Consider the following 22,223-nt stretch of genomic DNA (forward strand, 5'->3'; position numbering starts at 1 on the left):
CACAAGCTTGGAGGACTTGAGTGGATATTTTAAATTATTTTAATATTGTTTTATTTGCTAATGATCATAGATCCTCTCATTACCCTATGCACTCTGTACTTGAGATACAGAATCACAGAATATCCTAAGGTGAAAAGGACCCACAGGGATCATCCAGTCCAACTCCTGGCCCTGCACAGGACACCCCAACAATCCCACCCTGTGCCTGAGAGCGTTGTCCAAACTCCTGGAGCTCTGGCAGCCTTTGGGCCGTAACCATTCTCTGGGGAGCCTCTTCAGTGCTCAATCACCCTCTGGAGGAAGAACTTTTTTCTAATATCCAGCCTAAACCTCTCCTGACACCACTTCATGCCATTCCCTCAAGCCCTGTCACTGATCAGAGAGAGCAGAGATTGGTGCTGCCCCTCCCCTGCCGTGGTTTGTGCTTTGTCACATTTATTTTCTTTGCAGGGCTCATACAGGAATTTGAAGATTTGTTTTGTGGTGATTCATTTAAAGAATTGGTGCTTTAGAGAAGGATCATTAGCTTAATTGCTTGGGATAAGATCCCTTTGTTTCTGGGTATATTCTTGCTAGATCAATGTGCCAGCTTATCATATGTTTATTTTGAAAGCTATGGACAGATCAGGCTGGTGGAGGAGAAAGTCTCCAAAGTCAGAGTCTAGGCTAGAAAATTATTGAATTAATATCCCTCTGGAAAGCAAACCAGACCAAATTATGGTGAGGAAAGAAAAGAGCATTCTAAGGAACTGAGACAGAAAAAAACAACAGCAGAGGACAAGTCTTAGTCATTGATCTCCAGCTGGAGCCCTCAAAGGAAGACAGCAACAGGGAAACAGAGCCTTCCATTATTTTCAGTTCTGAAATGAAACAAAACAAGAATATGGGTCCCACCCTCCTCCCATGAATGTTGGCAGGCCCCAGAAGAATAATTTGCATTCCAGCTAAGCCCTTGTTCTCATGTCTGACTTGCAAAATGGTTTCTCACAAATAATGCTGGAACAGGCACAGAGAGCTGAGCCCACCTGGCACTTGGATTAACTCAGGAGCTTGATGTCTTTCAGCTGCCCCAGAGCTGCCCCAAATCACAGGCAAATCCAAAGTCATCTTAAGCTAAAACACCTTTCACAAACTTATGGGGTGGTTGCAAACAAGGCTGTTTAAACTCTCTGTACCCTTTTCACAAATGTCACCAACTTCTTGTTCCCAAAACTGTGTTGTGTAGGGACAATTTTGTGAGGCTTTGGAGCACAAAAAGGGATTGTGCTGCCATGCCAGGTATTCTGAGCGCTCATTACAGGTAATTAATTTTTTTTTTTGAAGCGCACAGAGGTTGGGACTGTTTTTCATTGGGAGAAAAAAGCAGCTAGAAGCATTTGATAATCCACATATTCATGGAATTAACTTTGTCACTAATTGTAGTAATTGGCACTGACATTCTGTTGTGGTGCAGAGGATAGGGAGAGAGTGGGAGAGTCATGCTGTGTATTTTTAGAGATGGAAATTTCTGTAACTCTATATCCAGGCTGGATGGGGCTCTGAGCAACCTGGTCTAGTGGAAGGTGTCCCTGCCCATGCCAGGGAGTTGGAATGAGATGATTTTAAGGTCCTTCCCAGACCAAATAATTCCATGATTCTATGTTGTGCACACCTTCAGGGTAATGTGTTATAATGCATGCAATATTCATATTTTTGTAATTATATGAGTCACCTATTATCTCATTTTTATATTTGCTCACTGCTTTGAAATGTTCATTATGTTGTCATTTACCTGATCCACGCCTTCATTTATTTACTGTTTTTAAGGACAAATACCAAGATTTAAGGATATTTAAGTGTTTAAGGATAAATCCCAGATTTTCCCTGGGACGATTCTACATAAGGGATACCTGCCTAGAAAAACAGGTTGCAACTGCCTTGCTGCTGGTGAGCAAAAGTCATAATTCTTTGTGAAAGAAAAATTGAACTAGTGGAAGAAAATTTTAATTAACTCCCTGTGTGTTCCTCTGCAGGCTGGGCTAGTGAGTGTCAGTCCCTCTGCCAGCTCCATTGTCCTTGTGCTATTTGTGCAGAGGGATCCAACCCAGACTGGATTCCAAGGCTGTTCAAACAGGGAATGTTTGGCTGCTACACACAGTTGGTTAACTCAAATGTACAGAGTGAATTCTTGGAAGGAAATCACTTATTTAGCACAGCAATTATGATCAGCATTCAGTCCTCATCCAAAAGAGATCCCCACATACCCTTAGCACAAATACATTTTATTCATGGTGGTCTCATCTCCTAATTCTGATCCTGAACCTTTTAGATCTTGCACCGGTCAGTGAGACAATGGAAAATTTGTGACTGGAGCCTTTCCTTGCAAAAAAACCTGAGAAAAGCTTCCACAAATGTCTTTTCTGAACAAAAAGAGATAACACATTCTCCCCACTGACATCTGTTCTTCTAAAAAAGCACGGGCCAGGGAGCGAGTTGATGCACAGAACCTCTGATCTCTCACAGTGCTTAACTCTAAGCTCACTCTGGTTCTCCCCAAGATAAACCTGCTTTAGAAGCATGAGCTCTAAGAAGTGTAACTTTAGCCAGTTTTTGTCTCTGGCGTGGGGGCCCAGGAGCAGTCCAGAGCTTCTGTTTAGTGATGTTCATGCTGAGAGCGATCTTTTGGCACCTCCTTTCCTTTTTCACTTCCCATTTCTAGAAAAAAACAGTTTGTTTGTTTGTTTTTAAACCTCAACCCTTTGAAAAAGGTGGTGGAAGTTTGGAATCCTGATCCTGGCTGTGGAGGTATTTGTTGTGTTGTGTTGTAGCAAAACCAATGATTTACAATGAAAAGGGTTCAGGGATGAAAAAAGGTAACATGAGATGGAGTAAAGTTTTCTTGCACAGTCATTGCCTAAATCACATCAAAGAAAATGGTCAGCACAGAGGAGTCACTGGCAAAAAATTGCTCCATTGAAAGGTCTTTAAGTACTTTTTTTTTTCCTGAGAGAGCAGACTATTGAAAAACAAAACCTGTTTACATGAAAAGAAAATCTCCTTCAGAAGTAGACTGATTTCACTGGAATTATCATGGAAAACTTATCACAACACTTCATCCCAAAATACTGTCAAATAAGTTTTACTTTGCCCTTATAATTGGGTATTTTAGATAAAATTGCCATTTTACATGATTGGGAAATCAAAGTGTTTAAATTAAACACTTTGGCTGTTTAAACCAAACTGTTCAGCCTTAATGCAACCAGAATTTTCCTTCTGACTATAATTTTTTGTCAGAACACTTCATTTCAGTAGCTCTTTGGAGAGCAGTGACATTTTGAGTCTTGAGCTTAAGGTTCAGAGTTTTGAAACAACACAGTGATTCCTGTGGCTCTCACACCTACTACTACTTTTGTTAACGCTGAGCCCAAATAATTTTCAAAATTTTGTGGCTCACTTCTGTGGACTAAGGCTGGGAAGAAGAAAAAGTGAATTATAACATACCCTTCTTAAAAGCACCCCGAAACACCTGTAGCAAAAAGGTGCTTATTGAATTAATTCCAATATCTATGGGTGAAATATCAAAACTGATCACAAGGGTTGATACAGAGCATCAGAGTTATGGTTATTGAAGTTACACTGTTACTGTTGGCAACAATCCCTGGCTCGCTGCTCTTGAATTCTACCCTGGAACCCACAGCTAATTTCTTTTTTTTCATCTGTGGTCTATGATTAACATGGGTATTTGTTCTCTGCCAGTGGCGTATTTTAATGTGTTCCCGCAGCAGATGTTGTGTTGGTGATGCTGCTTCATGGAGAACTGGAATTCCTTCTCTGGAGAAGAATTTCCTCTTCATTTTCCTGTCCAGACTTATGGGGACTACACAGCTTTATTCCCTGATAGAGCAAACTACTGCAAATGCACAGGACAAATGCACAGAAGAAAGTAAAGAAAAGTGGCTAATGAAGTCACAGAAACAGCATGGTGTAATTAGTATAGATCAGGATTACCAGGGCTTTTCTAATTCTGGTTCTAGAGCCACCTTGGCTGCTCTTACCTGAGTTATCTCCCTGTGCAGTGCTGCTGGGTGAGGTAGCAACATCCTCTGATGATGTTGTGCTTTTGGTTTGGTGCCCTGCCCAAATGCTGAACACACCTCCCCTCTTCCAAACTCCTGTCCTGCACAGAAAGCTTCTCTGTATTTTTGCTACCCTTATTTCCAGAGCATTTTGACAAATCCATGAGATGCTTGTTTGGAAGCCTCGGGGATTCCAAGCTAGACTGTGACCTGTGGGCATTGATTTATTTCAGCTGCATCCCTGATTCTTTACCTGTTCTGTTTGTCCTGGTATTTTGTACTTGATTCCTCTTCCATTTGCTCTTTTCAGGATAATCCAGTGCAAGGCTGGGAAGGAAAATGTGGGTTTTGTTTAATCAGAGCTCGTTAGAGCCCTCTCATCACCTTAGTGGCTCAGCACCATGCCTCACCAGTCCTCCACAAAAGGAACTATGCTTTGCCAACTGTAAACAGCAATGGTTTCTAGGAAACCCACTGTGCCAGCCTGGAGCTTCTTGTTTGATGACACATCGAAGATTTAAACATATTTAAATCTTTAAGCTCCTGTCTTCAGCATTCCGTGTTGTTCTCTCCAAATTTTCAAGCAATACAACACATCAAAAGGTTTCTCAACATTTCACTTCCAATTCACTAAATCTAGGAGGCAAATAGAGATACCTTTGGACTTTGTTTCTTGTCTTTTTATTTTTCCTTTTTTTTTTCCCCCCATGAAAAAATAATGACTTTTCTAGCCTGGTTGGGCTGAGCTTTGGATCTTCTTTTAACCAGATCTTCAAGTATGGATGATACGGGGGCAGGGACACTGCTGGAACGTGATGTGCTGTTTAGGTCTCTAGTCAAGAAAATTTATACTCTTTGAACACCCAGTGCTAATACCATCTGATTTCCTTATATCTGATTAAATTTGAATCAGAAATACTTTTGTTTCCTCTGAAACATTTTCAACCCTCATGACCAATAAGTTTTGAGTGCACATTTAAAGCCAAACACTTCGTATGTTTTGGGGCTTCTGGGATTTATCATATCTGTGCTGTTTGAAATCACACCAAATTAGAAATGGATGAATTGGTTGAAAATAGGAGAGTTGTTGGGAAAAAACCCCACATTCTCTCTGGCACTGAAATTACAAAAGGCAGCACTTCTGGAAGCAGTTTTGGACAAGGGATAATCTTGTGATTTCTTTTGATTATTTATTATGATTAATGGGAGAGCAAACATAAAAACCTAAGAGACAGTCCTGAGTTAATATACAATAGGCTGATACAGAAACAAACCCAGTGATTTCTGCTGGATAATGCAGCTGTGCATTGCTCAGGGGGGCTGAGCCCTCTGAAATCAGGTTCACACACTGAGGAACTGAAGGGAAAATTCAGTGGTAGGGCACTACTTACACAAGTGTGGTTGCAAATAATGCAGAATGGCAGCTGGAAATGTCACTGACTCACAGCTAATATTCAAATTATAACAACAATAATAGTACTACTATTAATAATATTAATGAAAATAAAGAAAATAGCAACAACAACAATCTTGAGCAATTTTAGAAGGCAGGAGGGTTTGAGTGTCTGAAATCCATATTGTGACCACACTTTGTGACAGTGCAGGTACATCCTGCTTCTAAGTGAGGCTGTTTCATTCACCAGCATTTCCTTCTGGGAACAGATTGGTTACAGAGCCCTTTTGGGTTATTCTAAGATGAAACACATTTTGATTTTTACCAGTGACAGTTGTGTGAACTTACAGACATCCTCACACACATGGGAAGTACAGTTCCTACCTAAAAACCCCTTTTTCTTTCACTCCCAACATCCACAGAACAATGCACATCCTCACTGACAATACTGACACACTTTTGGAAGTTCTTGGATATTGAAGTTTGGTACTACAGCATGATAAAAGAAGTTAAAACCAGCATTATTCTCTTCCCCCAAACTGTGATTTTTCCAAGAAATTCCATCTCTGACTTACAAAAAGACAAGTGATAATCTGGAAGTGTTTGAGGATGGCTGGCAGGAGGGAAAATAAGAAAATTGAGTACCTCAGAACGGGTTGTTTATTTTTCAGCTGTCACTAGCTTATCTCTCCAACATTTAATGCTTTTAATTCAAGCTGGCAGGGGGGCTTAGAAGGCCAGAAGAATTTTGTTTTTCTCCACATTGTATTCTTTGATTTAATGAAAGATACTGCCTTCACCAATTCACCTGCCCTCTGTATTTCTTTTAGCTTCATCTTTTTTTTTTTTTTTGGTTTGTTTCAGGAAGTTAAACACAGGCTTTTAACAATGTATTCTTAAGCAGATGGAAATTAGTATCTAAAGAGGGGGTTTTTTTAAAAGTCCTGAGTCTTTGATCCTCCCAAAAGAATGCTAAGGTTTTTGCAAGTGAACTTTATGTAATTTAATCTGGTTATTTCCTTGTGTACCTTCGCCTTCTAACTCCAGGTGAAACCTGAGTTTCTTCAGCATCTTTCAAAAATAAATGTAAGAAGTAAGTGATCACTTAAATCTTGAGTTTATAGATTGGTGAGGTGAGTCACAAGGCACTTAAAATATTTGAGAAGGGTCACCAGTTTCATACTGGGACGTTTCTTAGCTGTAAGGCATGTGGCAAAACTTGTTCTGTGTTTACCAGAAAGCAAGTTTTACTGTGAAGTATATGACAAACTGAATTAAAAGTTAGTTTGGTTTTGGGGCATTGTCAAGGTGAAAGAGGAAAAACTGTAGAATTGAGGCTGCTTAACAGAGGAGCTTATCTGAACCTCAGCCCTGGTGACAGGCTCTAATGCAACATCCAGCCCCTCTGCTGTATCTATTTCCTGAAAAAAAGGAGAATTTGGGGTTTTTTTCTAATGCTATATGCCATTTGCTGTATGTTAGCAAAAATGGGCTTATACTGCTAAATTTAAACTTGATTTCTTCTTTTTCTTCATAAGAGACTTCTCCCTTTACACAAGTTAAGTGTCATTGCACATTAAAAACCAGTGGTGCTTCTAAGATACTAAAAATTTGACTTAATAGACCTTGCAGCCAATTTTCCATGGCTGTCATTTCATAGAAAATCCTGGTTAAGAAGGTAGGGAGTGGCATATCCCACCCTGCCCTCCATAGTTTGCAAGAGCATCAAAGGTTATTTGCACATGAGTAGGACCTGCAGAGGTCAGGGAAGGGGTTTAGGGTCAAAAACTACTCTGGTACGTGGAATTATACCACCACAATTCCCAGCTGAGTATGAATTAGAAACTGGTTTTGGTTTTATGGCAGTCCAAGACAGAAAAGTCTGAAGACACTGGCCTCCTAAGTAGAAGGAAAACATGATACCAATTATTTATGCAAGAAGAAATAGCTTGTGGTTATTCTTTAAGAATTCCAGTTAGATCTGTAAACAAGTGATTGCTAAGAAAAGATCTGACTGCATCAGGAGTTTCTACATCAAACAAGGCACAAAGCTGAAATTGCTGCCTCACACCAAATAACAATACCCTTAAGTTCATTTCAAGGAATATTTTTCTTTGTCTTACTTCCCTGTCAGAGTAAAACTGAAATGAAACAAATTTTACAGAACAACTGCTGAAGCAAAATCTGGAATTTATGTAGTTGTAAATGGGCCAGGTCTTGCAGATCTATAAAAAACTTGAAAAAGAATTAGGTAAATAATGCTCTTCCTTCTTCAGGCCTTACTCTGCCCCACTCCACTCCACCCTGCCCTACTCCAGACAACATTCCTCTCACACAGTATGATTGGAAAAAAAAAAACCTCACTGAAAATGAGTTAATGAAGACTTTTACCAGTATAAGCCTCAGGCAGGGCAGGGTATGAAAAAATATGACAAAATGTAAGCTGAAGTCATTGATGAGCCCCAGGCACACAGAGGCAGGTTTGACATCATTGAGTTAAAGTTGTGACCCAAATTTGGTGACCAGCAGGGACTGTTCATGGCAGCTGCCTATAGTTAGGAGGAGTTTACCTGCTATAGAAAATGGGGATAAACTCAGCTAAAAATGACAGGCCTGGTCACCCAGTATTTTCCACCTGTTTCAAAGAGGTGAAATAATGGAGGTTTACAACCACTCCAGTATCTTTACAGTATTGCAGAACCAATGACTGGCATCTGTTTGGGGTATTTCTAGCAATTTGTTGTTCTAATACAATAAAAATGCAAGTTAGGACTGAATACTTAAACATTTGCTCCTAAATAATTAATAATACAGGAAAATAAGGAGGAAAAAAAAAAGTGTATCTACTGATTAGGGCAAGGTTTTTGACCCGAGGCTCCTCAGTTCTGCATCTTAGTCATGCATTGCCCAGACCCAAGGTTGTTAAAATACTTCACTTATTGAATACCCTGAATAAAAGGGTGTTCAGATGCGTTGCACTGCTCACTAATTTCTTCCTGTCTTTGCCTCACCTTTGGATCACACTCAGACCTTGCTCCATTAAAGAAAAGCAAGCATGCTCCACCAGAAAACTTTGGAATTTATTACAGAACGGGTCAGGTGTGAGATTTTCATTGCATTGGCTGCCATCCCAGTGTGCAGGAGGGACTTGCAGAGGCTGGGACGTAACACTTGCAGCCTCGCCCCTGTTTAAATTAGCAAAGTGTTCCATTCAAAATGTCACTCTCACGCACAGGACGAGCACTGCCAGGAGGGGAAGACTCAACATGGGCACTTGGAATTACCTCTGGCATTTCATCCTCTCCGTTTTCCTCTGTAAGTAAAAATTTATTTGGTTATTTACCATTGCTATACGTTTAGAGGACGTCCTTGAGAAACATTCAAATTTGTAATCAGGGCAGGGGGGGCTGCTAGAAATAAATATAAAATCCAATAACATGAAATATTTACAGGGTTCTGGTTTTTTTTTTTTTTTCATTTAGCTTGAATGCATAGGATTTCAGCAGGTATTTTAGTAGGGATATAAAGCTGTAAGTAGGTAAAAGAATGAGAGCAAAGTATTTAGAAAACTCATCTAGAAGATCAAATATGCAGTGTCTGACCAAATTATGTGACTTTTTTACCCCTAAGCTTAGTTATGAATGATGCATTTTGCCAATTTTTCTCCTCTGAATGACTCTTTAGGAAAAAACACATAAAGCCCATGGATTAGGTTGTATTAATTGTGCTGTGTTCTCACTGCACCTCAAGAGTTTTTTAAAACAACATGTAGACATTCAGAGGGCTGCTTTATTTTATTCTTAATGTCTGGTTTCATGTTGTTCAGTGCTGACAAACACAAATTTCTTGACTGATCAATACCTGCTGTTAAAAGCTGAGAGATACAAGTACAGGGTCTTAAAATTTAAGCTGTCTTTGGAAGAAAAAAAGATATCAGCGTGTGAGAAAAATGTTGCAAAATATGTATTGTTACATTACAAGTTTTTATGTAGACACCAAACGATATGAAAATACCACCTTCATTTTACAGATGAGTAGAGCCACAAGTAGTTAATAAATGTGGTTCTTAAGAATTTGATAGAGCTACTCCAGTACACCCTGTCTGAGAATCCTCTAAATTTCCTACAGTAAAACCCAAAGATCCAGGATAATAATTAAGAGTTGCTAAGGAGTAAAACTGACATAAGACAGAAGCATATGTCTGTGTTTTTAGCAGGAGCAAAGCCACTTCTCAAAATCAAAGTTGAATTACCTGATCAAGTAAATTAAATAAGCCCAAATTAGCCTGACTATTTAATCACAATGGAAAATGGGTTTGATTTTCCTTTTAAAGAAACTTTGGGAGTGTTAGAAATGTTGTCACCTTCACACTTGGGAACTTGTACAGGAGTTACAATTTATTTGTAGTTAGAAATAGAGGTGAACATGGAAGGCAATGAATTTTCGCTCATGATTATTATGATTTAGAATATCAAGAGAAAGATATCCCCAGAAAAATTGTTCTCTCCTGCTTGACAGAAAGTAATTAGGAAAGGAATAAATGCCTTGCTAAATAAAGAAACTGAAACAATTAAATATATGCAAACAGGTAAGGAGAAAATGATGCTGAAAAATGCATTCTGTTAATTTTTAATTTTCCTGTTAATTCTCTAGGAATTTTAGTTTAGAGCAATCATAGGATCATAGAATGATTTAGGACAGAAAAGACCTTTAGGATGATCTAGTCCAACCTTAAACCTAGCACTGCTGAGTTCACAACTAAACCCTTTCCTAACTGTAAGTGAAATAATATTTACAAGAAGAAAAGAACATAAAAAGTTGAAAAAATATGTAGACTAGGAATAGAAAGGTAAATCTCTACATTTATACAGAAAAGAAGTATCACCAGGAAATCAGTAAGATCTGCTCAAATTTATGCAAATGAAAAAGGAAGTATCAGAGATTCAATGGTAGTTAAGGAATAACTACAAAAGTGTGAAACTGGCAATGAGGAAGGAAAGGAAAAACAATGAAGATGAGAACATTAAGTGAATTTTTCACACAAGAACCAAGTTACACTTGGTAGACGATTGAAGTACTTCACAGAATTACAGGGCACCAATCCATAATCCACATTTCTGAAATTCTGACAGGTACCAGGACTGGAATGGCATTAGAGGAAAGAGGCACAACGATTACCACCCCTGGGAGCCACGTAAATGTCTTGAGGAGCACAAACAACAGAGAGCAGAGAACTGGCCCAGATGCAAACAGCTCAGATGCCTCTACGGCAGAGCCCAGCACCCAGACAGCCCATTCCCTCCTGGGCACAAGCTCGCTGTCTCCCTCCACGATGAGGACGGTGGGTGGAGATGGGAAGATGAACACTACACCCACGACGCCAGCACGGGAGGAGGGCTCATCCGGGATGTCTGCCAGGAGCCCAGCGCTCCCAACAGCAGGGCCTGGCACCACTGCCGCCAGCCCGGGCACAGAGAGTGGCACTGCTTCCTCCCTGCCTCTCAGCTCAGCAGTGACGAGCCACTCCTTCTCCTCCTCTTCTCCTGAGGGCTCCTCAGCTGTGACTCCCAGCCCCCAGCAAAGCAGCACCAGTGGCACCACTGAGACGCCCTTGGCCACCACATCCCACCCACCCACAGCACTGGTGTTCTCCTCTCCGTCCTCCCCTGCTGGCTCTGCTGTGACAGCAGAGGCCGTGACACAGGGACCAACTACCCCCAGGCCTGTGGCTTCTACCTCCAGCACCTCTCCTGCCTCAGGTACCATCGAGGACAGGCTTTCATCCACGCTGGGCAGGAGCACAGAGACATGGACAGCCGAGCTCACCTCCACACCCCTCACACATGGACAAGCCATGGTGGAGGTGACGGCCACTTCATCTCCCATGGGGAGCCCCTTACCTTCTGTGAACACAGCCCCTGTAGGCAGCAGTGCCACGATTCCTCCTGGAGAAGGGGAAAGTTCCACCATGAATCAGGGGAGCGGAATGACAACTGACCCCAATGTCCAGACCTCCCATTCCCTCCCAGCCACATCCCTGGTGTCCCTCTCCACGATGAGGACGGTGAGTGAAGAAGGGAGGACAGACATTACACTCACCACACCAGCAAGGGAAGGGAGCTCACTCGGGACATCGCCTGGGAGTGGTGCAGTGAGCCCAGCGCTCCCAACAGCAGGGCCTGGCACCACTGCCGCCAGCCCGGGCACAGAGAGTGGCACTGCTTCCTCCCTGCCTCTCAGCTCAGCAGTGACGAGCCACTCCTCCTCCTCCTCCTCTCCCAAGGGCTCCGCAGCTGTGACTCCCAGCCCCCAGCAAAGCAGCACCAGTGGCACCACTGAGACGCCCTTGGCCACCACATCCCACCCACCCACAGCACTGGTGTTCTCCTCTCCGTCCTCCCCTGCTGGCATTACAGGCACTGAGTCAGATACCGTGACAGCAGAGCCCATCATGAACAGCCCAGCTCCCAGCACACCCAGCACCAACCCAGTGGCTTCCACCTCTGGTACCCCTTCCGTGGGCTCCTCAGCTGTGACTCCCAGCCCCCAGCAAAGCAGCACCAGTGGCACCACTGAGACGCCCTTGGCTGTCTCATCCCACCCATCCACAGCACTGGTGCTCTCCAGTGCTGGCGTTACAGGCGTGGAGTCAGGTGCTGTGACAGCAGAGGAGGTGACACCCAGCCCCGCTCTCAGCACAGCCAGCACTAATCCAGTGGCTTCTGCCCCCATCACCTCTCCTGCCTCAGGTATCACCGAGTCCATGCATTCACCCACGCTGAGCAGCAGCACAGAGACACCGGTACCTCGACACACCTCCCCGCTCCTCACACAGGGACACACCACAGTGGAGGTGACGGCCACTTCATCTCCCATGGGGAGCCCTTTGTCTTCCATAACCACAGCCCCTGTAGGCAGCAGTGCCACGACTCCTCCTGGAGACGGGGAAAGTTCCACCATGAACCAGGGGAGCAGAACAACAGCTGAGCCCACTGCCAAGACCTCCCATTCCCTCTCTTCCACAACCTTGGCAAGCCCATCCACAACAAACCACAGTATATCAACATCTGTTAATCCTTCTTTCCCTGGAACTTGCTGTGAGTATTTTAACACGTTATACTAAATTTATTTTGCTCTATGTTTGGAAGAATTGAGTATAATTTTCTTTTATTATTGTTATTTTTGGTTGGAATTTGAGCTTTTTACAATGTCTTTTTTAAGCTGGGAATTTAATCTAGGAATATGAATCCCTGCATCTACACGCTTTTCTCAAAAGCTGCAGCTCCTGTCTGCAGTTCTTTTTGAAATGACACACCTTGTCTTAGGCAGTGCCACAGGAGCAAAATGCTATGTAGTTATGCTGCATAGGCCAAGTTATGCCAGTGGAAAGTTTAATTGATTTTTATTTAAGTCTTGAAATTTCCTTTTATGAAATATTAGAGGCAGTTCCTTCATTGGGACAATCAGATTGAATTTATTTTTGCTAACTCGATTCTTATTTGTTTCAATACTAATTATTTTCTAGTGTATATTTAAGTTTTTGCCAAAGGGCTGTCTGCCCATATTCAAAGAATATGCAGTAATGAATCTTTCATCATTTTTTAATGGATAAAAAGGTAAAGCAAAGATGGAAAAGAGGAGAATGCAGTCTTTTTGTACTCTGCACCCAAAAAAGAAGGCAGCATGACTTCCATTTTTAGTGCATAATAGTATTCTTCAAGATCTACAAGTCCAAGGGATTAATCCTTTCCCTGATCTGGAGTCACAGTGTTCATGGAATGCAGTAGGAGATGTGCCCATGCACAATAAGGTGCAACTTGGTCTTTGACAATGGCTCAATGGCCAAGGACAGCCTGGTGACGAGTGGTTCCTCAGGGGTCACTGCTGGGACCGGCGCTGTTTAATGTCTTTGTGGGTGACATGGACAGCAGGACTGAGGGTGCCCTCAGCAAACTGGCTGATGGCACCACACTGTGTGGTGCAGCTGACATTCTGGAGGGAAGGGATGGCATCCTGAGGGACCTGGACAGGCTTCAGAGGCGGCCCTGTGTGAACCTCATGGAGTCCAGCGAGGCCAAGCGCACGGTCCTGCACATGGGTCGGGGCAGTGCCAGGCACAAACACAGGCTGGGCACGAATGGACTGAGAGCAGCTCTGAGGAGAAAGACTTGGGGGTGTTGGTGGGTGAGAAGGGGCATCACTTGGCCATGTGCCCTCACAGCCCAGAAAGCCAAAAGCACCACGGTCAGCAGGGAAGGGGGGATTCTGCCTCTCTGCCCCACTCAGGTGAGGCCCCACCTGGAGAGCTGCCTCCAACCCTGGGGTCCCCAGCATGAGAAGGATGTGGAGCTGCTGGAGGAGGTCCAGAGGAGGTCACAAAGGTGCTCAGAGGGCTGGGACACCTCTGCAGTGGAGACAGGCTGAAAGTTGGTGTTGTTCAGCCTGGAAAAGGCTCTGGGGAGCCCTTAGAACCCCTTCCAGTACCTAGAGAGGACCTACAAGAGGGACTTTGTACAAGGATATGTAGTGACAGGACAAAGGGGAATGGCTTCCAATTGAAAGAGTGTAGGGTTAGAGTAAATAATAGGAAGAAGTTCTTCCCTGTGAGGGTGGTGAGGCCCTGGCACAGGTTGCCCAGAGAGGTTGTGGATGCCCCATCTCTGGAAGTGATCAAGGCCAGGTAGGATGAGGCTCTGAGCTGACTTGGGCTTGGGTTTGGATTGGGTTTTTAAACTTATATAAAGCAATTACATGAAGGTAGATCCTGCAGACAAACTCTCCCTGGAACATGGGGACTCTTATCAGTGAATCCTTTATTGCATCCACAGGAATAAGTGGCTCCTTCAGCAGTGCAGGTTGCATTTTGGTCACAGTCATTTAAACCTGGCTGACAGCTATTTTCCTCAACCAGCCACATCAATTCTCCATTGTCTTAAAGCAACAGTGTACAATTCTGACCATTTACCACACCTTGACTGAAATTAGAAAGGCTAGAAGCAAGTAGAATGTCACCCATTTGTGTTTTGGAGCCATCAAACAAATGGCTCCAAACCATTAATGTATGGTTTCTGTCTATAGAGCAAATGGTTCACCTCTGCTCTGGTGGGAGAATGAGGTGAAAAACTGAAATCAGCTCCAACAAAACACACAGGAGTTTATATTGGTTTCACTTGTATTTTTTCTTCAGTATTAAATGTGTAGAATTGCAGAAGTGAAATGAACTCCTCTCAGCCATATGAAACTTTCTCACTTTGCAGTGCCAGTGTCCGTCGAAGTTCAGAACATCACTGCAGAAGAAATACACCTCAGCTGGACCAGTGGCAGCAAAGGCAGCATTTACAACATCTCTTTCGGGGATGGAAACCAGGAAATAAACAAAACAACCACAGAAGAGACCAAAGCTGTGTTTAAACACCTGCTTCCTGGCCATGTGTACACCATTTCTGTGGCAGTGTCATCTTGTGCTGAGAATAATCAGACTTCAGTCACTGTCCGAACAGGTACCACCTCCATCACCCTGGCATTTCTTTACTATAAACTCACAGAGCCTTGTTGCAATATGATCTGGACTGGATCTCACAGACTCTTACTCCTGCAAGTCATTTTCATTTATTTGACTCATCCCCTTACTTGGATAGGACTGCGTGGATTAAAGAGGAGTTTGCAAGAGTAAGAACTCACTCTGTGAAGTTTCTGATCATGTCAGGATATTTTGGTTGTAAATTTACCAGAAAATATGCTGGTAGTGTGAAGTTTAGGTTCTATGTGCTCTTGTGATTGCAAGCAGTCCTTAATTGTCATTGTTACCTTTTTAATTTCATCCTAGGTTACAGACATTAAAACAAATTGTTTAATTGTGTGTCTGTACTAAAAATGATTCTCAAGGGACGTGACACATAATATCCCTCTACAGCAAAGTTTCTCCTTTAAAGCTCCCCATTGGCATCTCCCCCTTAGCCAATTCCTTTAGACAAAACTTTTTCCACTGAAAGAATTGCCACTTGGCACAGTATAATACTGCTTTTCTATCATTGGAAGAGATCAAAAATCAGCCTGTCAGAGGAAACCACTGGGTTATTTTGGCCTGATCCACGTTTCATAAAACTGTGCTGCACTTTATCATTCTTTCCCAGTGGCTGAGAAGGTGTTCACGATTTCTTTTTATATAACTTAAAAGATCTAACTTGACTTTTGGCAATTGTAACTTTCTTCCAGCATTTCTTGACCTCTAAAACATTTGCAATCCTTTCTTGAGTTCTCTAGTGGATTGATTATTCTCAAAACCCTTCTAGGGCAATTATTCTGGCAGTTGACTGTGGGGGTTCCTTCTAATGGACTTATCCTCTATCTTCGTCTTTAGGACCACAAAGCCAAGGAATTCTCATCATAATTTCCATTGAAATCTTTCAATTCTTCAGTCCACTGGCTTTCATTTATTAGTTTCTCTATTTAAAAAAAAAAAAAAAAGGTTTCCTTTTGTAACCTGGAGCCATTTGTCCTACCAGAAAAGTGTTTGTAATCTAATTAAAAAGAGCAATAAAGACCAAGTCATCCATATTTCTTGTGAAGTAAAAGATTATGTTCAATTCTATGAGGAGAACTGGAGATATAACCACATAAAACCTGCTATACCACCCTTTAATGGGTTTTGACCCATTATAAATAATTCAGATTAGCCAGTCCAGGCAAGCATACTGAGGTTTTGAGACTCCAGGATGCATATTTTTTCCAAAAGTAATTGCAGGTGACTTCTACTTCTGAAAGCTCCATCTATCTTACCTGAGTTGTACAAGCATGTAACAGCACAACCTATATCTTTAGCTCTCATAAGAAATCAGAGTTCTCAATGCTACTTCAGTGAGTTCTCAAATACCACCTACCCACCCACCACCTGCCTCTCTTTTGATATGCTCCAATTTTATAACTTGCAATTCTAAATTCTCACTGGGCCAAAGGAACTTCTGCTTAGGTGACTCCTTGGCCATAATTAAAGACTTCCACTTATTCCATAATTTTCTTATTAGCAGCAATAATGCATGCACAGAAGTGATTATCTTGACTTTTAAATTTATTTTACAGATCCTGCTTCCTGTTTCGAAACAACTGAGTTGTGTTTAGCAGAAAATACTGGCTGCTCTGAGTTAAAAGGCATGGCATGCTCCAGTAAGTTTATAGAACCTTAACATTTGTTTATCCATAACTACGGGGTATTATTTCACAATATAGTATCTTCCATGAGTATTTTGCCATCTGCTTTATGATGTCAGTTCACACAGCATCTGAAGTTCACACTGCTTTGGTGAAGAAGCTGCCTCCATCAAACTTCAGTGTCAGCTTCCAGCTCTATTTTAGTCTGGACTTTTCTATGTAAAGCCTTCTTCTTTTGGCTCAGGGCTCATCCACCTACTTGGGAGGATTTAAACACACTCAGAGCCTTGCAGATTCTAACAGACTGATGTTGCTCCTGCTGGAATCAGTGGGAGAATTAGTGGAGTGGGATGCACCCTGAATAATACAGGAATGGTGAGCAAGTTGTGAGCATTGTGATGGCTGACAAACTTAGAGAGATTCAGCTCTGAGGGTTCCAAAGCCAGGGCATTAGACACATATGACACACTTTATTATCATTATTTGATTAGCTTCTGGTTTTATCAATTCTTATTATAAATACATGAGATAACAAAGTCCAAAGACCAATTATGGAGTGACATCCTGGGAATCATCTCATTGTTTCTTCTTTTTAAATTTTTTTCTAGAAAACCAAGCATTTGCCTGCAGCATTGTTTTAAAAAGCCAGATATTTAATAATACACTTTACAACTCTGAGAGTGAAGACTACCAAACATTGGCTGGAAAGATCAAAACAGATGTAAGTTGATGCAATCTTCTTTGTCAACTTGAATGAACCATGGAAAGGCTTGTGATTAGCAGCCTCAGACTCCTACATTCATTGTTAAATCAAGACTGGGACAGGTGAAAAAGAAAAGACAGTATAGGGAGTGCAAAATCTGCCAAGGACAGACAGTTTGTTGTTCAATGAGGAGGGTTATATTCCCTAAGCCATCCTCAAATGTAAGTTATGTAGTGAAAGGCACTTTAAAGTTCTATTTTTGTAAGTTCAAGGAACATCCTGTTCTGCTTACTTTCTCCCACTTCGCTAAACTGATGCCTGTGGAGGCAAAAAAAGAATATTACTCAAAACCAGCATTTCAACACAGACTTGGAAACATGAAAACTTTGCCAGTGTGTACTGTGAGTCCAGATCATTGGCAATTCTCTTCATGGAAGTGGCTGCAGGACTGGACAAAGTATCAAGGGGGTCATCTCAGGGGGAAAATGAGGAGAGAAAGTGGAAGCTTTGAACTAGTAAAGCTGACAGGCAGAAGCAGCAGTCTGGCACTTCTTTAACAGCATGTTCAAGAAAAGCACTAATAATTTCAACACCTCTCAGGAATCCTGATGTATATAAGTCTGTTGGAAAGGTAAAACTACTGTGAGATTGGGGTAGACTGCTTTAAATAACTAACACAGCTATTTTTAGTGTGATGATCATACCCTTTAGCTAAGAAACTCCACAGATTTCAAAAGCAGTAATTAATTTGTTCTCACCACGCCAACTCGGAGGTAACCTTGTCTTATGACTGCTAACATCTCCATTTCATGGACAGAAAATTTACTTTAGTAAATTTAGAAGGTTTCATCCAACCTGACTGAATGCAACAGGAATCCCTTTACTGGCTTTTAAGAAGCTTTTTCCTCATGCAAAGTGTCACCTTTTCTTCAAAAAATGACAAAATCAAAGAGAGGCTGTACTAAAATGATTGGAAATACAGACAATTTCTGTATTGGATTTATTTTTTCAATCTGAATGTTGAACTACTTCTTTTATATTCCACAGTACTACCACTTTGTAGTTGTAGCTTTGAAATTTTACAGTTTTACCTGCATAAGTCAGGTTTCCTATCCAGACTGCTCATCAAGGTGAGGAAAAGAAAAGCATTTTTGAAGTCTCTGGCCAAAGAACTTAATGTGATGTAAAGTCTGAGGTGGGGATATATCTTACAGAAAAGATGGAGGCAGAAAACTGAGCAGTGATTCAGAACAAGGTCTGTTATCATCTATGAAAAATAGTAATCTTTCAGACTTTTCAGGTAAAATACCATATTTATCCACTGTGAGAAGATAACTTCTCTTAGTGGGTTGAATCAAACACCTAATTTTCTGAAAAGATCAGTCCTGACAAAAACATATCAACCAGTCTTATCTAAAAAAGGGGGCTGCTTGTTCTTGCTCTATATCCATATGGAAGCACTAAGCAAGACTCTACTTTTGGAGATATCAGTGCAATTGATTTGATTTTGATTGATGTCATGGGATTACACTTGGTTTATGCCAGAATGATTGAGAGGCAAATCACACCCCTGTCTCTCTTTGCATAGGTATTCCCTAGCATCATGACTTTGAAAATCTGGTGGCAAAAAAAAACGTTTTAGACCTCTAACATCAATTTCTGTGCAGTTAGTGTGTGCTGGTAGTTCAAGGACCATGCTTGAAGTTTAGTTGCACATGTTAAAAAAAGTTAGGGGACACTGAACATAACTTTAGAAATATTGGGTCTCTCTGTAGATTCCAAGTTTTGTACAGTCGGGGTCCCATATGGGTTTGTGGAGGAGGACAACTTGTTTTAATGCATTATTCATTGATAGCTAGCTAAACAGATTGGAGCTTTGGAAGTCAAACTTAGATTTCACATTTTCAACCCCAGACAATGCGTTGCTCCGGAATCCTCTTCACTAAGTTTTTTATTTGTTGTTTCAAACCAATTACCTTGGAAGAATAGTAAGTGAAGAAAATTCATATCCTGATGTGTGCAGGATGTGTGCATTCCTGCTCTGCCCCAGCTGAGTGACAAGTGGAATAAATATCAATTTCACCTTGCACAGGTTGTTGCAGACGTGCGCGCTGAACTGAACAATGACCGCTTCGATATCGTCGTGCTTGGGTTCAGACCTGGCAGTGTGGTTGTTGATTTTCTCTCCCTGTTGCCAAAAGAAGAGCCTGTGGATATTTATTTTATATGGACCAGCCTGACTAAAATATTAAGGAACAAGTTTGGGAACGAAACTAAAGTAATAGTGCAACGTAAGTGATGCTGAAGCAGCTTCTCTGTAATGGTGTGGGGACTAAAGGGTCAGATCTACTGCTTTTATGATAAATTAACTTCCTTCTCTTAAGACATTCTAATAGTTCAAGTAACCTACTTAAACATTCACTGAACACATAGTGATTTCATACAGATTATGGATCTATTTTAAAGAGTGATTACGTATACCCAATTCCAGATTCAAAGGATGGGTCCTCTTCACACTAAAGGATCTAAAGACTCTCAGATTCAAGAAAATCCTCAGAGCAGCTGTTATGGGTGTCACCAAGAGATCACAAGAACCCTCAGAAAAGATTTCTAGTTAACAAATCTTCACTACATACAAAAACATTTTCAATATTATTCAAAAGTTTCAAAGCTGCCAAGCAGTAAAACACAGCTGTCACTTAGGGCTCCAGGATTTCTTACACCCACTTTTTACTGTTTCTAGCTAACATTTCTAAAATGTGTTTTGAATTTTCAGCTCTGTCTGTTCAGCCATCAACTGACAACTATTCCTCCTGGAGAGTAGCAGTGATTGTCCTTGGAGTTTTACTTGGAGTTGCATTAGTGCTGATTCTCTTGGCAATACTGTTTTACATCTATGTGAGGAGAAGATCAGGTAAATACTTGGTTGAACCCTCAGGACTCATGGGAATGTTTGTCTACAAGCACTTCTAAGATAAACCATCAGTTTCACTTAAGTATTTTGGGTAAGGCAGAAGATTAATATATTTGTCTTAAAATTCAATGTTAATTGTTTATATTAACTTAGGATAGTTCTACCCTCTCCTTCACAATGTCCATCATCAAATTCCTCAGCTTCTAACAACACCTAATGGATCTTCCTTTAAACAGGTATGGAATTTTTCACATTGTACACGTGGTAGAGTGAGAAACAGAGAAACTTCTCTTCAGCCTATCCCCTATAGGTACTGCAATGCCTCCTAACACTGGAAATCTAAGAGAGACAGGATCCAAACTACTCAATACTGTCTTGTATTTAGGTGACACTGAAAACAGGGTGGCTGAGCCTGGTAGCTGTGTCAGGTCACCTGAATGCCCAGCTGAGCCCAGAGTCATCCTGTTGGGCTTTGTGTACTTGGCCAAGGGTGATTCACCTCCCCTGAGACTTTTATCACCAAATAAAGATGCCTCTTTCTCTCCTGTGACTGCAGAATGGGCCCAGGGTAACTAATGTTCTAGCATATGCATCTTGGTTAGGAGCTTGGAGAAAAATGGGAGACATCTCAGTTATGTGGGCTGGCTATAGAAGTCCGGTGGACCAGAAATATGATTTGGAGGCTTCTGAATTTGGAGGTTTCTTTAATTGTTGGGCTATGAAGAAAAAACTGCTTATAGGTCCAAAGTATAGCATGCTAAACACAGATGTGGTTTCACAGCATAGCCTTGATGTATTATGGGATGGGGGAAGGGAAACAATAGGTTAATTTGAGCCAAAAGTATTTTTTCCACCTGTTTTTGCCTGTTAAAAATGGTTGGCTGAGCAAGGACGTGCCATATAGTGCAATTTTGTCCTGCCCTTGGTAATTCTAAAGTAGAATCCAGTAGAAGCAGCTTCTGTGGCATTGGAGCAGACCTTGCTTTAGATTTCTTAAGCAATTAGAAGAAATGACCTTTTACCTTTTCCCACCACTCTTAGCTGCAGTCCTGGTGAAGTTGCAGTCTGTTTCTCCCAGGGTGTAGTTTTTCCTGCTTGGAATGTGCTGAACAGATGACAAAGGGCAGTTTACTGCTGTACATATTTGCAGCAGGATTTATGTGTTTCATTTCAAACCAGCTCTCCCTGTATCTGTGTATTTTGTCAGTCTGCCTACACTCAGAGTTCCTGTTGAGACACTGAGTACCCCGTGATGTTGAGGCTCATGCCCCCTGAGCAGCCCTGGGTTTTGGGGATTATGTTATGGCTATGTGGCACAGGTTAGAGTAAGGTGGTGCCAGAACTGCAGCACAGGGTGGGAGCTCAGCAGAGTGGTGGTGCACAAACAGCTCTGCTCTCCGTGGGCAGCCAGTGTTCATTCTTTTTATCCCTCCTTCCCTGTGCTATAGCACAGCTCCCTGCCAAGGACCCTGTCTGGAGTATTAATTTTAGTAGCAGGGACCTATGAAACAGGGTCTTGCATGCCTTGCTCTCCCTTTCCTTCCATGTAGTGTCTGTCCTGCTTAGGTCTGAGGTGTGGAGTCACAGCCACCTTACTGATGGAAAGAGAGCATGATTAGTATTTGGTAAACTTATATTATGTGGCTTTGAAATATAGCTAGCTCTGGTGTTCCATTCACTGAGTAGTCACTCAGCAATGTATTCTGTCAGTCAATACAAGTTCCCCAGGGAGCTCTGTTGAAAATACAAATGAGTGCTCTTGCTTATGTTAATATTCTTTTATTTGTTCTTTGAGGGATCTACTTTGAATAGCAAATCCTCATTGCCAGTAAAGCTTTCTGATGTCCTTGTAAATAGTGTTAAATAAAGACCATGTACAGCAGGCTTGTACTATAGAATCCTGGGATTGTTCATGCAAAATGTATTTAACATACCTGGAAAAAAAAAAAAAGTGGTATTTTAAACTATTTTCTCAAATATGCTTTCCAAATAAAATCTTTATTTTTACAA

At 41.6% G+C, this 22,223-nt stretch overlaps 1 protein-coding gene across 4 annotated transcripts; it reads left to right on the top strand.

Annotated features, from left to right (window-relative positions):
• Window positions 1-360: 360 nt before the first annotated feature.
• On the top strand, window positions 361-22,223 carry LOC138111716 (uncharacterized). Of its 4 annotated transcripts, none has more exons than XM_069018071.1 (9): window positions 361-417; window positions 1,226-1,300; window positions 8,684-8,763; window positions 10,581-12,545; window positions 14,706-14,948; window positions 16,528-16,611; window positions 17,205-17,317; window positions 19,392-19,590; window positions 20,076-22,223. In XM_069018071.1, exons 2-9 carry the CDS (start codon window positions 1,272-1,274, stop codon window positions 20,270-20,272), a joined length of 2,910 nt encoding a protein of 969 aa, XP_068874172.1. In that variant the 5' UTR covers window positions 361-417; window positions 1,226-1,271; the 3' UTR covers window positions 20,273-22,223. The 4 variants fall into 4 exon arrangements, with proteins under 4 accessions (XP_068874172.1, XP_068874350.1, XP_068874262.1 ...); XM_069018249.1 differs by lacking the exon at window positions 361-417 and adding an exon at window positions 1,807-1,926 and having other exon boundaries at window positions 1,091-1,300; XM_069018161.1 differs by lacking the exon at window positions 361-417 and having other exon boundaries at window positions 1,091-1,300; window positions 20,076-20,213; window positions 20,450-22,223.

The sequence above is a fragment of the Aphelocoma coerulescens genome, chromosome 1, assembly GCF_041296385.1.
Source record: "Aphelocoma coerulescens isolate FSJ_1873_10779 chromosome 1, UR_Acoe_1.0, whole genome shotgun sequence".
NCBI lineage: Eukaryota > Metazoa > Chordata > Aves > Passeriformes > Corvidae > Aphelocoma > Aphelocoma coerulescens.